Source organism: Corvus brachyrhynchos, unplaced genomic scaffold (genome assembly GCF_000691975.1).
Source record: "Corvus brachyrhynchos isolate BGI_N302 unplaced genomic scaffold, ASM69197v1 scaffold69, whole genome shotgun sequence".
Lineage (NCBI taxonomy): Eukaryota > Metazoa > Chordata > Aves > Passeriformes > Corvidae > Corvus > Corvus brachyrhynchos.
In genome coordinates this window covers 2,330,836-2,350,561 of record NW_008240228.1, presented here as the reverse complement: position 1 = coordinate 2,350,561, position 19,726 = coordinate 2,330,836, and the positions used below count along the sequence as shown (strand labels likewise).

The 19,726-nt window shown below is 40.1% G+C and overlaps 1 protein-coding gene across 3 annotated transcripts in view; it reads left to right on the top strand.

The window, feature by feature from the left end:
- SLX4IP (SLX4 interacting protein) overlaps window positions 1–15,728 on the top strand; it is a 73,641-nt gene extending 57,913 nt beyond the window's left edge. For all 3 annotated transcript variants that reach the window (XM_017745327.1, XM_017745326.1, XM_017745325.1), the window contains 2 exons: window positions 12,345–12,454; window positions 13,933–15,728. In XM_017745327.1, the coding sequence (XP_017600816.1) occupies window positions 12,345–12,454; window positions 13,933–14,761 (939 nt within the window). In that variant the 3' untranslated portion in view covers window positions 14,762–15,728. The remainder of the gene's footprint in view (window positions 1–12,344; window positions 12,455–13,932) is intronic.
- Window positions 15,729–19,726: the final 3,998 nt, after the last annotated feature.

The following is a 19,726-nucleotide window of genomic DNA, read 5'->3' as shown; positions in this document are numbered from 1 at the left end:
TTAAAAAAAGGGTTTTTTTTTTCTTCTTTTGCTCTTTTTTTTTTTTTTTTTTTATACCAGGCAGGGTGTTCATATTTGTAATGCTAAATGCAGATTTTCTTGTTTCAATTCCTAGTTTGGTACATACCCTTAAATGTCAAAGAATCAAGCAAACGTTTTTTGCACTCTCAGAAAAGATTATCTCTCTGCTCTAGACGTACTTTGCTATTTTGAAAAGTATTACTTCTTCAGTTTTGTCTTGAAAACTACTTAATGCTTTAAGTAGAAAAGTCTATCTCTGCATTTTGACTGAGAAATAATAATGGGTTTTTCTTCTTGCTTAAGTAACTCTTATGAAATATCCAATTCCCTCATCTGGTATTTTTAATCTTTCCATAAAATGAGAGCTGAGAAGTTTTCGTTAGTTTTTCACATGATTCTGTGTCGGAAGGAGAAGGCAAATTTAAAAATTTGATGTTAGGGACTTTGGCTTTACTGTTTCAAAATTGGATCTTGATCTGTGGAAACTCCTTGTTGTTTAAAAGGCAAGTTAAAACACTTTTATATTTAAAAAGAAAATATCTCTTAGTAGGCTGATAACCTAATCAGAAATAAAGTCTTGAGAGTTTGCTTTGCTTACAGATGCAATGCGTGTGCACAGATCTGGCTGGGATGGCCAGTGTAATGTGTTGGAGAGAGAGTAAGAGAAAGTTACCCCTAAGCATCTTCCCTGATTTGAAGAACTTGGCAAGATGAGAGCAGACCCTCAGCAAATGTTTTGGAGCATCTGTTTAATTCCCTCTCTCTTAAAGGGTCCACTCCAGACTGTTTTGTTGTTCTGGTATTCCTACAGCATGTTAGTACCAGATTTGTCATATACTCCAGTTGAGTACTTTGCCAAACTGGGGGAGTGTTTGATTGCCACTGAGAGTTTCTCAAGTTTTTGGCATTCCAGAAGAAAGGCAAAGGATCTGCACTTTGTGTGTGTCTGCTTTTCTCCATGCAGTTGAGCCGTGAGTAGGCTGGAATTCTAAACTCTGCCCTACAAAAGACCACCCAGAAGACCTTTCTGTTGATACACTCAGCAGATTCTGTCAGGGGCTGGAAATGAGGCTGTGTTTTGTTTTCTTCTGTATGTTGTTTGGGTTTGAATAGTGCCACAGTGTTGGATGCAAGTTCTGTTAAACCTTTAATCAGCTCACACCCTTGGATTTGAGGGCATATTTGTGTTTTGCAAAAGCAGTTGACTATACATTAATGGAGACTTTGTCACTTTCCTGTGTTGCTGTGACTGTGATTGACTTAGTCAAGACTTGGTGATTATTTATTTTTTTTAAACTGTTTTTATGCTGGTTTATGGTCTGGGTCAAGCTTTCGTTCCTGAGCTCTGTCAAGACAAATCAGGCTCAGTGCTCCCCTTTCCCATTACTTGGAACCAGTTCTATGTCAGCCTGGTGCACGTTGCCTCCACTCACCACAGCTCTCTTCCTTCACCTGTCTTCAGCCCTTTAGTCTTTGCCTTTTCACTGCTTTTTAGGCTGTTCTGTGTATCTCTGAAATAGGCTGTGCTTAAACCATGAGTTTCAGGGGATGTAGCCAGCTATGAAATGAAATTTTCATGTCCTGCACCTTAGGAAAGAGTATAATTAGATTGCTTCTGAGATATTCACAAGCACAAACCTCAGCATCAGTTACTGGGAGAACCAATTTGAATCCTTCAATGATGCCTCATGTAAGACTAAGGTTAGAGTGGATTAGACAGTCTGTCAAATTAGCTCTAAGCATAAACTAATAAAATATTTGAGAGTGCCTCTAAGGAGCAGAGATTAAATAAAATACAAGAAAATCTATCGACCCTTAATTTTCTATGATGTATTTATAAATGGGTGTGTCTGTGGTTATGTTTAAAACTCAGGCTGCAGGCAGTAGTAAGCATTTTGGAAGAAGGGAAATCCCTGTTAAAGAAACAATATAGCAAGTTATTGAAATTACATAAGCAAATTGAAAGTCTTAAGGAAAAGATGGAAGAATAGGCTGGCTGATTAATGCTAAGTTTAAACATGAAACTATTGTTTCCTGTTTTACCAAACTATGTTTGTAATCTTGAATAGTTTTAGCTTGAAAAAGAAGACAGTTTTGGGAACATGGCAGAAGAGGAAGCCCAGGGAAATATATAAGAGCTCTGGAGAGATTAGTCATCTTTGTCAGTGACGACATTTTCTCGATTATTATTATGTAGAGAGCTGAAATGGAAAATTGGAAATGGGTTATCTGGAGAAACAGATAAAAGTGGAAATGGAAATGGGTGGAAGGCTTATGAGCATTTGAAAATGTGCAAACAATGGAGTATTCATTGATAACCACATCGGCTTTATACCAGAATCTATGAGAGGAAGCACTTCTAGGAAAAGCATGAAGGAGGTTAAGCTAAAGATGGTATTAAAGTGGAAATTTGAAATTACTCTTTGAAATCAGAAAAGAAAGTGGGGAGTAAGAGATCCTGGCTTGATTAAAAGGGTCTCAGGGTTTCCACTGAGCCTTGTTAAGTTACAGAGACAGTCGTACAAAAATAAAGATCTTTTTCCATCAGAATATTGCTCTTTAAAAACCAAACCAAATAAAAAAACCCCTCATAGGTGCACACGGAGAAGAAAAGTGCTAAAGATGTGCCCAGTGCTTTTTAAATCCCCAGCAGGGAAATAAAACTATTTCATCTTCATACATGTGCGATTTGTAAATTGTGTCATTGTAATATACTTCAGGAGCATTAGAGAATTCTCATTCTTAGAACTCTTAAGAGCATTAGTGGCAGGGTTTGCTTGGGTTTTGATTATGCTGGCAAGAGGCTTCTGGTTCTTTCATGCAAACATGAAACTTAGCTGTAATTAACAGGAGACTTGTCCCACTGGGGTGTGTGCTGCTGGAATGGTGTGTCTATTGGAATGTAGAATGAAAACTTCAGATAGCAGCAATTTGTAAAGATTAGTACAAGACTTTATGTGGAATTTAGTTATCTTAAATGCTTTAAAGACTTATTGTTAAGTGATATCAGATTGGGTAGGGGAAGAAGGAAATGCTGTGAAATAGAATTGCACAAATCACACTGTAAGTACTTGGCATGTGTGTGTTTATCTATATATGTGTATAAAATATTATAGTGAAACTGCTGTGCTGGTGGGCTACTACTGAGAAGGTCAGTCCACGTCCCCTCTACATCCAGCCACATACTCCTTTCCTTTCTGGTTACAATGGACCAAGTGATTCTTCAGTTGAGAATGAATTAGTTCATTGACTTGATCTAGCAGAAAATTATTTATTTGTGAAGTTTCTGTTTTTCATTGGAGGATTAGTTTTCCATCATGTCAGTTCATTGAACCAACTCATCCTGTACCCACACGCTTGCCAATTGTGATGTAAAAAAAAAATGTTGCAGGAGCAAGCAGCTAGGATTTGGATGAATGGAGCAGAAGCACCCTTTAGGTAGCGGCTGAGAGGGTTTGGAAGTAACATCCACAACACCTTAATGTTACATTTGTTGTAATATTTGTCTTGTTGCTGGTTTTTTTATGTCACTATCCTTTTTAAATTTTTATAAAATCTAGTTTTCTGGGATTTTAGATAATGTGCTGAATTCTTTTCAGTCATTACAGGAAACAGGATAAAAATATTACGCTGTAGTTGGTAGATATGAGCAGGGTTCACTACTTCTTTCAAAAAGGTAGAGAGGGGAAACTGCAGACTAATGAACTTTATCCTAATACCACATTAGTGAAACAGGCAAAGAACTGCTTTGGTGAGCTTTCACTTTCGCCACTTCAAGCTTCTGTCACTTTTTTTTCATTCATCCTTCATGTTCTGTTCTCCTCCTGCCTTTGCTTCCCTGGGCATTCTTGTCTTCAGTGCCTGTCAGTGCTGGCATGTGTGGGGAGCTGGGCTCATTCAGTGATCCCTCTGAAGCCAAGAGGTGGTTTTGTTTTGGTTTTTTGTTGCCGTTTGTGTGGTTCACTTTCAGCCAGATCCCTTCAGTGTTGATCCTTGGCAGGACCACGTGTTGGGTAAGGCTGAGACTTTCCTTTCATTGTTGGTCTAGCTTTAAATTAGCTTGAATCATTAGGCTGCTGTCCCTGAGAAACTACATCTCAGAGTAATGATCCTGAAGGCTTTGACTCGGTTATAAAAAGAAAGCTACAGCAGCTTTACAATATTCCCTTTTGTTCCAGCTGTCTGCCTCTTCTCCTTGGAGATTACCACTCCTGCAGCAGCGTTGCCAAAAGGGCTGTGTGCCTGCATCTCATCTTGCTGTGTATCACAGTCCTGCAGATTCATGCACACCAAACTTCCCTGGATTTTCGGCTAGCGCACTGAATTGCGGGTGGGAGCAGCTGGGGCATGTGTGTGCTCCCTCCTTCCAGCTCTGCGTGGGGCAGGAACCTCCTGCAAAAGGAGAGGGAGGAGACCTGAGAGCAGTGATGCTGTGAATTGCCTCAGTGAGATTTGTCTGAACTTGTCGGAGTTTCTTCTTATAGCTTCCAAACTGATTTATTTTCTGCATGGCAAAAGTCTCACAGCTGTCTGCTGCGTTAACTATCCAGAAAAGTGAACAAATGATGAAATGAAAACTGACACAATTATTTCAATTAGTCAAGACTAGAGAAGGCTTTGGAGCATTTCAGAGAAACCTCCCAGAGCTGGGTAGAGGGGCACTAGGGCTGTAAATGAAAATAATCTGTTGATAAATGCACAGTATTTTTAGTGAAAAGAGCAATTGCAGTGCTCATGCAAACTGCTGAGTGAATTAACTGCGGGATTGCTGGAAAAAGGCCAAGATATTGCTGCAAGGAACTTTGTAGCATCGTAGCATTATTTATCTGAAAAGCAGACAGAATATTAGAGTATATATGGAATGAAATAAAAAGTCTTATTTATTGCCTTAAAGCCAACAGTAAGTGGAATACATCCTCAATAAAAGTGTACCTCATTATACAAAATCAGGTGAAGCAGAGCAGAAATACAGATGGTCCTGTAGTTGCAGTATAAATGATTAAGCTCATAAAATGATTTCCATATGAACCAATCTTCAAAAAGTAGGGACAAATTGAGCAATCTTTTACTCATTTTGGTAGTTGCTTCTTATATGAGTGCTCCAGTTGATTTAGATCTAACTACTTAGCAGCGTTCACAAGTTCCCATTTGTAAAAGCCTTGTGGTTATTTAAGATATTATCATCTGTCATCATCCTTTCACCTCCCTCATTTTCCTCTCCCCTCTCACTCTTGCTGTCACAGCTTATGCTGGTGTTTCATGTGGATTTGAGCTGATCCTCTGCTCCTTCCTCTCTGCAGACTTGGAGAGGATGGGCACCCCTGGCAGAGGGGCAGGGGGAGGGCTGGCAGAGATCATGTTAAAGCGTCAGGGAGCTAAAAGTTCTATTTAGCTGTGGTGCATCTGTGAGATTTTGATGGCTCTAGGACTTGAAAAGGTTTAACTTACTTCAGATTTTGACAATAATTCTTGAAATTCCTGTTGGGCAAAGACTATTTGACAGGATTTTAAAAAATTGTTTTAAAGAGCAATCAGCCTTCAGCAGAAATCTCTTAGAAGTAATAGGAAGTTCATAACTTGACTGAACAGGAAACTGAAATATATGATGGTGTAAAGTTCATGGCAGGATTTTTGAACAATTTGTAATGATTTGAAATTATTTGGAGGGACAGATCCCCAGTGTGAGCTCAGAAATCTTGGGAGCTTTTGGGGTGGTGGTACTGGTGTTTGTTTTGGAAACCAAGCTAAAACATTAAATTGTTGCACAGTAATTATTTCCTGAGCTGTGCAGTTCTTGTTTTACATTTTTTGCTTCTGTATAACCAGCAAGATCAAGAGTATTAGTTATTCTTTACAAGATCTCCTCCAGTTGTTACTGTGTATTGTAATTGCATAAAAAGAACAAAAGAGCATAAAATTGATGTATTTTTTCCCAGATTATTTTCCTGTAAGTATTAAAAGTGTTGAGCATCTGAATCACATTGTATACATCATGTACTCTAAGGAGTATTCTCTAATGTCATATAACCCATGCTTTGTCTGCAAGGGCAAATGCAAAGTTCGCTTCAGTGTTGCTGGTGGGTGATGCTGATGGGCATCTGCACTGGTTGGCCCTGATGCCCAGTGAGATTTGGTAGGCACACAGAGGATCCTCATGCCAGGCCTGTCTCAGATATTGGCTCATGGTTTGTAAGTTGGAGAAAGGGGTCGAGCACCACATAAAATTGCTATTCCTTTATTTTATAAAAATCTCTTTCAAGTATGAAATGTGTGTCTTGCATGCATGTCCTCTTTCATAACTACTGGAGTCAAGAACATAAAATTGATGGGAATTGATGGCTGAAGATGCATGCTTATAAGGCATTGGCTTCCTTTAAAAAGGTAAAAATTGACTGTTAATATGCTTTAAATTTTTCTTCAGTGTCACTGAGAGAAGTTATTTTGGTTGAAAAGCTGTTGTCTACTCCTGCATTTCTTATCAGTGGATACTTTCTCTGAAGATAGAATCTGAGTCTTGTAGCATCAGTGTATAAAATCAGAATGATTAATAGCTCAATTACTTAACATTAATTTTAGCACTTCTTGCCTTCAAGCAAATGCACACAGCCTGTGTCACGTGCTGCTCAGTATGTAAATAAATCGGTTGTTTCAGGAGCACTTCTCTGCCTCTAGAAAGTGTGATGGGAGTATTTGCTCTGTGTGTTACACATAGGTTGAATTTATAAAAACACTCCATTGCAGCTTTAGGTTTTAGGAAGAATCACATTTCATTTGTTCTATGTTATTTACAGCAGGCCTTTATTTTATAAAAATCTCTTTCAAGTATGAAATGTGTGTCTTGCATGCATGTCCTCTTTCATAACTACTGGAGTCAAGAACATAAAATTGATGGGAATTGATGGCTGAAGATGCATGCTTATAAGGCATTGGCTTCCTTTAAAAAGGTAAAAATTGACTGTTAATATGCTTTAAATTTTTCTTCAGTGTCACTGAGAGAAGTTATTTTGGTTGAAAAGCTGTTGTCTACTCCTGCATTTCTTATCAGTGGATACTTTCTCTGAAGATAGAATCTGAGTCTTGTAGCATCAGTGTATAAAATCAGAATGATTAATAGCTCAATTACTTAACATTAATTTTAGCACTTCTTGCCTTCAAGCAAATGCACACAGCCTGTGTCACGTGCTGCTCAGTATGTAAATAAATCGGTTGTTTCAGGAGCACTTCTCTGCCTCTAGAAAGTGTGATGGGAGTATTTGCTCTGTGTGTTACACATAGGTTGAATTTATAAAAACACTCCATTGCAGCTTTAGGTTTTAGGAAGAATCACATTTCATTTGTTCTATGTTATTTACAGCAGGAATTCTTCTATTTTCTCTTCTTTAGCGAGTGTTGAAATGCAAATCTAGAGAGCTCTGAATTTCTTACACTCAGAACCATCTGGGCTTCCTCCTATACATGAAATACAGTTAAAATCTGAACCAAACACTTCAAAAGGAAGAAGGCTTTTTCCTTCAGAGAAGTCATATGCTTTAAGCTAATCTGGTGATGCCTGGGGGACCTTTGGAATGTTTGTAATTGCCAGGACTTATGTATTGAGTGAGAAACTTGGGTTCACACGTTGTGTTTTGAGAAAGTGAAATGTGTATCACGGGGGCTTGTAATAGACTGGGCCAGTGCTTGGACTAAATAGTACAGACCATAGGGTCTCCTGACCAGCAAAACTTAAGATCCATGGTGTCAAATTCTAAGGAATTTTGGTGGTAGATAATGAAGACTGTACTGATCCAGGAGTTTGATTTTACTTTCTGTGCTAGGTCATGGGTGGGTTGAACAGTTCTGCTCCTGCTGGCGAGTTGCAGTTTGCTCTGGCTGTGACATTCTTTTCAAGACTGAAATTGGAGTATTTTTGAAAACCACCAGTATTCCTTAAAAATACCTATTTCAAAGGCAACACCAGTATTCCAATGTAATGTGGAATGATCCGAATGGTTTTTACTGGAATTTACTGACTTTTAGAGCAGGGCAGTCAACTTTAAAATGTAGAGAGCAATATTTCAGAAATCTGATCAAGGAACTGTATTTCAGGTTGAGAATAATATCCATTTCTGTACTTGGAAAACTTCTGCAAGTGTTTTATGATGTGGTTGGAGTTCCTAAGTAGAACTGCCAGGACTGATGCATCACTACATTGGAAATGCAAAAAAATTTGCATCTTGAAACTGTGGGAAGTTTTTCCTTCATGTGGGTTGGGAGAGGGCAAGAGACCAGACCCAAAGTCCTGTCTCTGTCACTTTTTTATCGGTTAGATTGTAGTATCTGATTTATCCTTCCCTCACAAGCCTCCTCACTTGCTTTAAGGAGCCCTTTTTGTTTATCAGATTGGAAGGAGTCCTGTCTGACCTCTGTGATCTGTCAGTCATCTATTAGGACACCTCTGAAACCTAAAGGTTATCTTTGATGGTTGAGCTAATGATGCAGCTTACAATGACACTAAGAGAAATCATGCAATTGCAAGCTCCTATAAAGCTCCCCTAAATAAGTATTTCTGTCTTAATCATTTCAATAATTTTAGTTTTATTGTGTGTGCCTGGGATAATAGTTTAGTTCATAGCTTTGCCTATATTATTATCTTTATAGTCCCTTCCCATTTGCCACTGTGATATAAAAATTGATTTCTTGAACCTGTTGATATATTCTATTAAGTATTTTTGATGAGCCACATTGATAAATGCATTTTAAAAACGGTGTGTTTTTATTATGAGGTTGGTTTATTTTTGTTAACCAGACATAAAATTTAATTATCCCTTAGTCTTATTTTATTGGTACATAAGCTTGTGGCACTGAGAAGAGTAAGACACAACTAGAAAGCATGACATCGGAGAGGTAGGAAAGGGGTGCAGCAGTGTTCACTTCGAAAGTTTTCTTTCAACCCAGTATTAGACTGGAAAAAAAATGGGTATTTGTATGAGCATATTGTCATGCTGAAAAGGCCAAAGCTTTCACTCTGCTTCAGGGTAATGAGTTGTAAGGGTTCCTCACAAGTGCCCATCCATGGCTAGTTCTTTAATAGATATTTAATGCTGTACTGCTGAGTTCAGCTGTCCGGGAGAGAGCTGGAGATGGCAGTGACCACTTTTACAGTTTTGAGGGTTTCTTTTTCAGCTTGAGTGAGTAGTAAGTTGAGTAAGATGGCAAAAAAAAAGAAAAATCAATTTGATAAACCTTAAAGGAAGTATGTTCAGTGCCTAACAGTCGTATTTCTCTGTAAGTTTTGATAGAGGATTTTATTCCCCCAGACATCTCTTTGGATAAGTATTTTGGATCTTAAAATCAGGTTTGGGGAGGCCATTGTCATGAGCAGGTAGGCTGGTAAGACTTTGTAAGCTTCACTTCTGCAGGCCATTCTCTGCAGTTTTAGTGACAAAAAGGACTGAGCTTACCCTGGGCTTTTAAGAGCACATATTTCTAATAGAACTTGGCAGTTCAAGGGCTAGAGAAGCATTTTAATCTTTTGTGCCCACCCAGTCTCTATACAAATGTAAATATGTCTGTCTTTAACAATTTGCCAAGAAATGTGGTTTTAATTTGTTAGCAGCAATCCCACTCCCTGCAGCTCTTTCAGAGTCGAGTCGCAAGTCTGGCGGTGCTTTGACGTTTTTCTCTGTCATGGTGTCATTGTTTATATGATGTCTGCTTCTGCTGTCCTCCCTTTTATGCTGGAATATTTTTCTTTAATTATTTCACTGCCTAAAAGGAATTTGGGATTACTAGACAGGATGAGAGCAGATTAGCTTTTTTTCTTTCTTTAACAAGTCCTGAAGTTCCCATAGGAAATAAATAGTATTCCCAAAACAGACAGTGTGTTTTATTTTTTTTTAATTAACTAAAATTATTAAGTCTAATAAAGAAAATAAAGGAAGTATCACCAATAATGGCTGTGTGTCTTAGTAGTATATGGAGTGCCCATTGTTGTTATTTATGACTCTCTTTGCTTCTATTGTGGACTTATTCCAGCCTTAGGGAGTTTACATCACTCCTAATAGCAAAAGGCTCTCTGGTTCCCACAGAGTCTTTCAAAGACTGACTCATATGCCTTATGTTAATTGTTCAGCTCTCAAAATACAGCACTTACAGGGTGTGGTTCCGAGGGGAAAATCTACTGTACTTAGAGGGCATGTTCAGAAGTGTTTCACATATAAATCATTTTGATTTTTACTTTTTTTGATGCCTTAACCCTTTCTGTCACGGCTTTGTGTGATAAGTTATTTGAAAGCAAAACAAGGGGTTGATGACAGCGCAGGGAGGGAATGTGTTAGCCCTGCAACTTGGGGCCATTAACTCCGGCCTGACTCAACTCACAAGTGCCATGACTTCGTCATCCTTGCCTCTCTGCAGGGTTTGCTCCTCACACCGTGGCAGGACCATCCCAGTCCTGCAGGGTTCGGAATCGGATGCAAGTTAGAACTGGGGTTTATTGCTTATCTGCAGTAGGGCATACGTGTGGACAGGACTTATCCCCAGTCTTCCCCTGGATTTTGTACTAAGGGCTACTTTCCACGCATTGCAACAAGAGTTGCCTTAGTGGGTTGCTGATCCTGTCCTGGTCGGTGTGTTGGGGACTGAAGAAGATTAACAGAATTAACCTTACCCGGTTCCACCCAGCAGGAACTCAGATGGGCTCTCTGGCCAAGTATGAGTGCTCTCCAGCTGCTTTGATGCAGGATGATTGTGCAAGATCCTTCAGCCTCCAAATTGTGTGACTGTTACTGGAAATCAAAACAGTTTCTACAGACTTTACAGTCTCTGCCTTCTCTTAAAATTAGCAGAATGCTCAAGTATCTTAATAGTATTCCTGTCTTTAATAGCTTACAAAGTATGATAATATATTCAGTCAAATTAGGGGAATCTACCTCCGACAAGAACAGAAGCAGCAATTAATCCCTGAGATTAAACTAGTTAAGCTTGATTTCTGAGGTTGGGATCACATTGCATGTATGCTCCATGTGTTTTCTGCCTGCTGTAAGCACACTCGTTGCACCATGAGTGGACAGAGCTTCATGCATCGCTCAGTGCGCACACTTGTGTAACTTGTTTCTGAAAGGAAGGCTCAGAACAGCTGTAGTTTTTTAAGTGCCAAAATGGCTTTGCTTCTTTGCCTGACTATGCTCCTTCTGCTAGCAAAACAGGAAGCTGTTTTCACTGGCTATTTCTTCTGGAAAGAGCATGGAGGTCCCCCCACCCTCTCCTTTAAAACAGAAATAAAAATGGACAGGGCTTAATCTCCCCTAAGTGACAGGTTCCCGAGGGGTGTTCCAGGCAGGGGTCATGTACAGGCTTTGGCCTTGTGCCTCTGCTGGCTTTCTCTGTGTCCCTCAGTTCTTCCATATCACCTGGTTCCAGTGCCCTTGCTTCACCAAGGAATGGGCTAAAGCAGCACTCTCTGTGTTTGGGGAGCCCCTGTCAGAGGCTGCATCGTGGAGGCTGAGGGAGAAAAGTGCTGTCAAAGACAAAGAGATGCACAAAGCCTCTTCTCTTCTTCACCACTTCTTTTTCCTCTCCTCCATAGCCTCGGAGATAATATTTTTTTGGAGTGTGTAGTAGTTAATAGTGAAATCAGCAAATGGCCCTTCTCTGATTGAGATTGTTTCCTTGTGAAAGGAAGTGCTCACAGCTTGATGAAAAAGAGCATTTTCCTTCCCTCCCGCTCGCCCCAACCTCGTATTATATAAAAGGATGGTGCTGCTGTTAGCTGAGACCAGAAAGAATTCCCCTGTTGTCCTGTAGTAGCCAACCACTACAAGCTGCAAGCGTTTAAATGTTAGAATTAAAAGTTTTAACCCTTGCCTTGTTCAATGAGCAAATAATGCTGTGTATGTTTTTTTGTAAGTATGGAAAATTATGGGAATTCCTCTGAGAATAAGTGTATAGACCACTGCGCCAGTCAGTCTCTTTAGAAAAAAAACTGACAAGCATGCTCCTGTCTGCAAGAGAGATTCCTGGCATTTGTCACAGTTTGAGCCACAAAGATGTCAAATATTTGCCAACAGTTTCCTCAGATGGTTTGGAAAGCTACATCCTTTACATTGCAGTCTTGTTTGTTTGCGGTGTATTTTAGCATACAAAATATGTTGGTTGGGAGTCAAGGGGAGGGAACTGACTAGACTCCCAAATATTAAAAGATTAAAAATAATTGTTTCTCTTAGACTGCTCAGATCAAAATAATAAAGAACAGCTGTAAATCTTAGTATTAGAAATGAAGCTTTCTGTTGAATAATCGTAGCTTGATGTGTCATGTTTTAAACCTGTATTTTTTTCTGGAGCAGAAAGAAGAACTTTCCAGTGGGATGTCTGAGTATTTTACTGAATCTGCTGAGAACAAGAAGCTTGAGATTAGACTGAGTGAACAAATAAAGCAAGACATCCTGAAAAAAATGTATGCCACTGTTCTTTCTAAGCTTTTGAATTTATAAGTGGTAAAATTTGGTTTGGTAGAATCTAGCTTATGTAATAAAATTTTAAATAATATAAACTACTTTACAAAAGATTGTTTTGAATTACTGAAAGATTACTGCTGTGGTGTGGATAAGCACATAAAATGATTGTTGTTGTTTTTTACAGCATAGAGAAAGCTATTACAACCCACACAGATATCACACATAGCACTAGGCAGAGTCAAAACAGGCTGTTTTTCCTTGAATTAAGCTCTCAGCCAAAATAAATATGTGATGCTTGAATTGGGTGAAAAACACTTCACGAATACTTTTTTTTGTTAATTTTGAGCATCTGGATCATTGATCACAATTAAAGAATTGTGATGGAATGGATGGGGAGGGTGAGCTGATCAGCTGAACATGTTACTGCTCCATGTGGTACCAGGACACCATCCGGTCTTGCGTGAGCTCCCAGCAGCTCCAAATCACCTGTGAAATCAGGGATTTGTTGTGAGCCCTGGCAACTTTTCTTTTTACCCATGTTGTCTCATCTGTGTTGTCTTTAGAAGTTAGATTAGCTTTGGAGCTGTGCCAGCTCTACCTGTTTTGGGTGAGCCCTCTTTGAGAAGAGTTAGATACACTGACCTGGGAGTTACTCGGCAGCAGCTGGGCAGCAGAAAGTGGTTTCGGCTTGGGGCCATCTCTAGTAACATGTTTGGACTTAAAATGCAGCTTCAGTACTTGGGCATAACGTTCATCTTATGGGCTGTGTGAAATCCAGATCCATAGGTACCACACTGCTGAGGAGTGTTTATGTACTCACACTCCATCAGCTCCCTTGTGATCCCATTTTCCTGTATAATTCCTTTTAGAATATCATCTACTTGCATTACCTAAGTCCTTGCCAGATGAATGGGCTTGATACTAGATGAGTGGTGGTTAACTTTAAAGTAATGCTTTGAAATGTCCTGGGAAAAATTCCAGAGGAACATTCTAAAATAGAGATTAGGAACTCTCACACAGAGACGCACTTGCTGCCTCTCCCCACCTGCCCCCTCTGTCCTGTAGATATGCATTATGCATGTGGATATATGGGAATGGTTTGCAATCATTTAGGCACTTAGGAAATGCTATTTTATCTAGCCGGTTCAGAAAGGAATTCAATATACTTCTGCTCTGTTGACCTTTAACATCTGTAATGAATCCAGTTCTGCCTCTTGGAAAAGAGTGTGAACTCACTCCTTCATGGCTTAGTCATTAATAAATAGGGTTCTCCCCTAGTGCAGTGGAAAATCAGATGGATAACGCTTGATACTATCCACACTAGACAAACATTGCTGCTTGTCAAGATGATATGCAGGGATTTTTTCCATGTTCAGAAAGAGGGTGGCCCAAGTGGTGTTTCAGAGTTGGAAAAACGGTAGGTGGAGGCAGTAAAGGTTCTTTTTTCTTTAAAAAACAAAATTCCTTTTTATTGCAGTGTGAAGAGGACAAAACCAAGGAGAAGTAGTGCAAGCAAACCTCAAATCAGCAAGGACTCCAAGAAAGTGTATCTTGGCTTGGGGGACTTGCAGACAGAGAACAGAAAGAACGACTGTCAGACTTCCCTCAGTGCTTGGTCTGATGTCAAACGTAGGAGTCCAGGCCTGCTGAAAGACTGCACAAACACAGCTGAGAGCACCTTGGAGCTTCCTGCGTTAGAGCAGAGAAATTGTGTTAATCAGAGACAGCCAGATGATGTTCGCAGCCAGCAAAAACCTCACTCTCTGGAGTGGTTGGAGACGAGTCTTCTACTCGAGAACCCTCCTTGCAGCTCTGAGTCAGCGCTGCCGGCTCCAAAACAAAGTCAGAGAGTGACCAAAACACAGGCTCAGCTAAAGACCTGTGGTTCAGAGGAAGAGTTGGAGTATTTCACAAAAGTGTCCTCCGAAGGGACTCCTTTAACTTCTATCAATACAGAAATTAGTAAATGTGATGATAATTGTTTGGGTCCGTTCCTGGAGGAGAAGACACCCCTTAATTCCAGGCTGTTTTCAAAGCAAGACATGACAAAGACTGTGGCTGACAAGAAATCATTGAGAAAAAACCCCTCCTGGTCTCTGTCAGCGATCAGCAGTGGAGTGCAGGCAAGCCAAAATGAGCCAAGCACAGCCACTGAAGAGTTGCCTGCAGTGCCAACATCGTGTCTAGAACTGCACCCTGTGTCTTCAGAGGAGCTTTCCCAAAAAAGAAAAAAAGAAGTGGAAAATGGTCTCAGGAAGTTAAAACTGCGAAGGCTTAAAAAGTCACAATCTGAAATATTACCTTGATGGCACAGGTGGTCAGCCAAGTTTCTGCATAAGCAAATAGTAGGTAGCGATTCAAAATGATGGAAAATAATATAAATACAAAATCAAAATTAGAGAACGTTAAGAAAATTTTGTTAACTAAGGATCTTAGTCATTTGGAACTTTAGTAATGATAATCCTTTTAAGTCTTTAGGAATTAGACATTATTATTGCACAAATCAGCGTCATATTTATAGAAAGAAATACCTCTTATAAAATAATATTTACTAAGCAAAATTTTAGATTTATGCATATTCACTGGTATTAAAAAGTCCTATCAGCTGGTGACAGCAAAAGGTAAAACCCCTTGTGTGATCTGTTAGCAGCTACAGTTATTTGGTATCTTGCTTGTTTCTGAACATGTAGTTTATTTTAGTAAAAATTAACCCTTTCTCTATATTAGAAAGTTTGTGGTTACTTACTTGATCTTTACAACAATAAAGCAAATTGAGGTTATTTAAAATAAATCTTGAACCGGGATTAATAGCTGATGATTTGAGGCCCACTTTTTCAGAGAAGTTTCAAAATAACTATAGTTTCTGCTTGTGTAGTTTTGATATGAACATTTCTTTCTAGCCCATGTTGTGGATACAAGTCATCATGCATTTCATTTTGGGGAAAAATGAAGATTGTTTTTATATATTTAGATTTATATATTTCCACCTGGATGTGCAGACATTGCTCTTGGGTGAAGTTCATATAGAAACGTGTACACATCTTCATGCATACATGTTTCAAAATCAGGCCTTGCTTGTGTGCAAGGGCAACACACTGGTGTTCATGTGTTAGTGATACCCAAGTTAATTCTTATTTTAAGATAATTTTTAATTTCATAGTGCTTGTTCATACTGCTTTTTAAATTTAAATGATAATGAGCTAAAGAAACATACCTTTTTTATTTAATGCTTATCTTTTTTAGATGTGTAAAATAAATTTATAAGCCATTTTCTTTCATCATTCTTAAGATCAGTGTGACCACAGACACTGAGTCAGCAGTGCCCTGGCAGCCAGGAGGGCCAGCCATGTCCTTGAGATGCACCAGGCACAGCATTGCCAGCCAGGCACAGGAGGGGATTGTTCTGCTCTGCTCTGACCTGGGGCAGCCCCTCCTCAGGTGCTGGGGACAGTTTTGGGCACTGCAATATAAAAAAGATATAAAGGTGTTAGAGAACATCCAGAGGGGAGTCCATGAGGATGGTGAAGGGCTTTGAGGGGAAGCTGTACGAGGAGCGGCTGAGGGCACTGTGTCTATCCAGCCTGGAAAAGAGGAGACTGAGGGGAGACCTCACTGCAGCTACAACTTCCTTGTGAGTGGAACAGGAGGGGCAGGCACTGATCTCTTCTCCCTGGGGGCCAGTGACAGGACTGTAGGAATGGCCTGAAGTTGTGGCAGGGAGGGTTTAGGTTGGGTATCAGGAATAGGTTTTTCACCCAGAGGGTGCTTGGGCACTGGAACAGGCTCCTCAGGGAAGTGGTCACTACACTCAAGCCTGGCAGAGCTCAAGAAGCATTTGAACAATGTTCCCACGTGCAGGGTGGGATTGTTGGGGTGTCCTGTGCAGGGCCAGGAGCTGGACTTTGATGATCCTTGTGAGTCCCTTCCAACTCAGCATATTCTGTGGTCTATGATTTTATGTGAAGTAATTTAGAAAAATCTCAGTGACATTTACTTATGACTGTGGATATCCTCATTGAGGTTAAGGAGATGATTCACATCCAGGAGCATTAGAGTTGGTGGTGTAACCCAGGTCCTGATGAGAGTTTGCAGCTCTGCAGCTGACACCAAGACACTGCTGATTGTACAGCTTCCTCCTGCTGGAAATAATTTCTGCTCTTGCTGCAAATGAAAAAGATTCTGCATGTGTCTGGAAGACATGTTCTCTTTTTTCTTTCTGCTATTTGGGTGATGTTTCTCAGTGCTTTGCAGTCAGGTTGCTAATCCTTACCCAGCTCCAGGTTCTGCTAAAAGGTCTTTCCCAGTACCAGCAAAACCAAGGCTGCAAAGAACCTGGTTTGGAGGAAGAAGAGCCTGAGGTATGTTCACTGTTGTCTTTTTTATGTGCTGGAGATACTGGGCCAGGAAGGGAGTGAAAAACCCCTTTTTGATGGACTTGAAAGAGATACAGGGATATTTAATTGAGTATTTATCAGAAAAATGAGAGTAGTTGGAATAATTTGATAATTTATATTAAAGTCTTAACATAGATAACTCAAGTGTCAGAAACCAGAAGGCAACCACATACGGTTTTTATCATCCCATACTGTTATTCTATATACATATATATGTATATTTTAACCTTATAATTACATTTTAGTTTTAATCTTAACTGAATAACATACCTGCCTGCACCCTTTCAAATTAATGTCATACATTTATAGGGGGCTTGGGTAGATTAAACCATTGTTTGTGTAGCTAAGAACACTTGATTTTTCCTTTAGGATGTTGTGTTAGGTTACTTAAAATGCTGTTTTCATCTCCTCTCTGATGCCTGGGAACATCTCACTTTCAAAGCAGTGATCCTGCAACAGTGAGAGATGTAGGGTGATTGAGGGTGTTAGAGCCTGGAGAGTCAGAACAAAGGCCGGTGGACTTTCTCACAAGTTCACAGTGGCATCATTCCTTCTGTCCTTGATAAGTTCTAGGCTCTTTGGAGCTGTGTATTTTTGAGCTTCATTACTATGAAAAGTTGTGTCCTGGATCCTCTCAGAAATGCAACTATTCAGGGAAAAAGCTTTGAATTCATGGTCATTTCTGGATTTTAGATGGTGTTGCAGCTCAAAATGGCTTTCTTTTGTCTGTGCGGCAGGACTTCTATACCAGCTTCCCTTTTGCAAACCTGGTGGTGCTTTGGGGTTGCTGGGACACCCAGGCTGTGTCCTTGTCTCTCTCCTCTCTCTGCTTCTAGCCCAGGGTCACCTCACACTTAGCATTTTTCTTTATCACCCATCCACCTGCACCCAGAGGGCTGGCAGAGGTGTGGTCTGACATGCTCTTGAACCACAAACCTGATTTCCTAAGTCAGGTTTAGGGGGAAAAAAGGAACTGGAAACTGAGCTGGAGTAAAATTAGCAGTTTGCAAGTCTTGGCTTTCTATTACCAAATTGCTTCTGCACAGCATTAGCATACCTTTCTGTAAAAGTAATGAATATTTAAGCCTCTGTTCTCTTCTGAAACAGCCACTGGAGCACAGAAACAATGCCTTTGGTTCATTTTTTTATCCTAAACCAGCCAGCTTTGATGGGTTATTATTTTTAATGAATCATCTGGTTCATTTGGTCTGTGCTGCTTGCTGATAATGAACAGTCCTTTCCTAGTGAAACACTTTCTGCTGCATGCAGATGATCATTGCCATTATTCTTTACATCAAAGCAGTTAAAAATATTTGTTAGTGGACTTTTATGGTTAAACATATATCAAAAGCTAGGCCAGCCTTTTACATAATCATTTATAAAGAGGAAGCAGCTCATGTGAATTCTCCCTTGCCCAGCGTTTGTCGGTAGGAAAGTTTTAAGTATCATACCCAAGATCTTGTGGGTACTAAGCTTTGTGCTGGTTCTGGTGTTACCTGCCAGGTAGGCACCCAAACTTCCTTTCCTACAGAAAGTTTTGCCCAAGTAAGTGTTAAGTAGCTTCCAAAGACATTTATTTGGTCAGTGTGAACTTCCTTCCCTCTCACTGCTCAGCATGTGGATTGCATTGGCTGTTTTAATTGGCATTTTGTATCATCATCTCATTGGCTTTGACTGGAAAATGGTTTCTTTCTAAAGAAAAAAAATGAAGGAAATATTTTTGTGTTTGCAATTGGAGTAAGAAAGATGTGAAATATAGGCTCTCCCAGATTGCATGCTATGAATAGTTATCTCCTTGGCTTTATCAGTACCCAGGGAAAGGTTTTGTTCTTTATTTAAACAGCTGCAGCAAACAGAGGCAATAGCACTGAGCCTCTTTGCCAGCAGTGGGAAGTGCAGGTTGGCCTCAGAAATTAGCTTTAATAAAAGGCACTCCTCACTTCTTTGCGTTGTGCTTTTTCTCCTTTAATAAACATTAACTCACTTCCAGTAACCCAAGTGAAGGAGAAGATGTGGGCTGAGGGGAACAGCCACGCACAGAGCCTTTCATCAGAGGGATATCAAAAGCGCTCAGCAGCTGAACCTCAGGGAGCTGGAAGTGCTTATTCTGACAGCTGGGGCAGCACTGAGGGAAGCAGTGCGTCCAAGGTAAAGCAAGCTGGTTAAGGAACAGCAAATTCTTTCATCAACTCACACAACTCCTTCTGTCCACATGTTTTCCCCAGATAATTAAAATTGAACCTGGTAGTGTGTGACCTTGTCCTTTCCACAGTGGCAATAAGGTGACATTTTCAGGTGGGGACTTTTTGTTTATTTGGTGTTGTCTTATGCTGAGAAATCCTAAAAGTTGTGGAAATGATGGAGTGTCGCAAGGCATTTCAGATGTAACCTGGAAATTGTCCAGGAAATTAGCCACAACTGTCCTACCTTCTTTACTGTCCACTTAAATTAGTCCAGAGCTGGGACTCTGTTCCTGTGAGAGCTGACAGTGCACCTTTTGTGAATGAGATTTTAAGTGATTTGCTCCCATTCTGTCCAAGTTAAATCCTTTAGTACAGTAGTAGGAATTGGTACTCTAGCTCCATAACTGCCTTGCTTGCTGGCATAGTAATTCTCTTTTTTATTTATGCATCAGATCTTTAAAGAAAAGTGTCTCAAGCTCTAATTCTAGAGCTGGGCATGCCCCTTTTTAATATTAATATGATCTCATAGTGCTAGAATGAAAGGAATAGAGATTTATTTCTCCACCCTGTAGAGAAACTGGTTGAAACAATTTGCACATCACAGAAGGCGCTCGCTGGCAGATCTGGGCTGGGACTCCGGTCTGACGCCGTCTGATCCCGCATGGCTCTGCTGCTGCCCCAGTGCCCGGGGGGC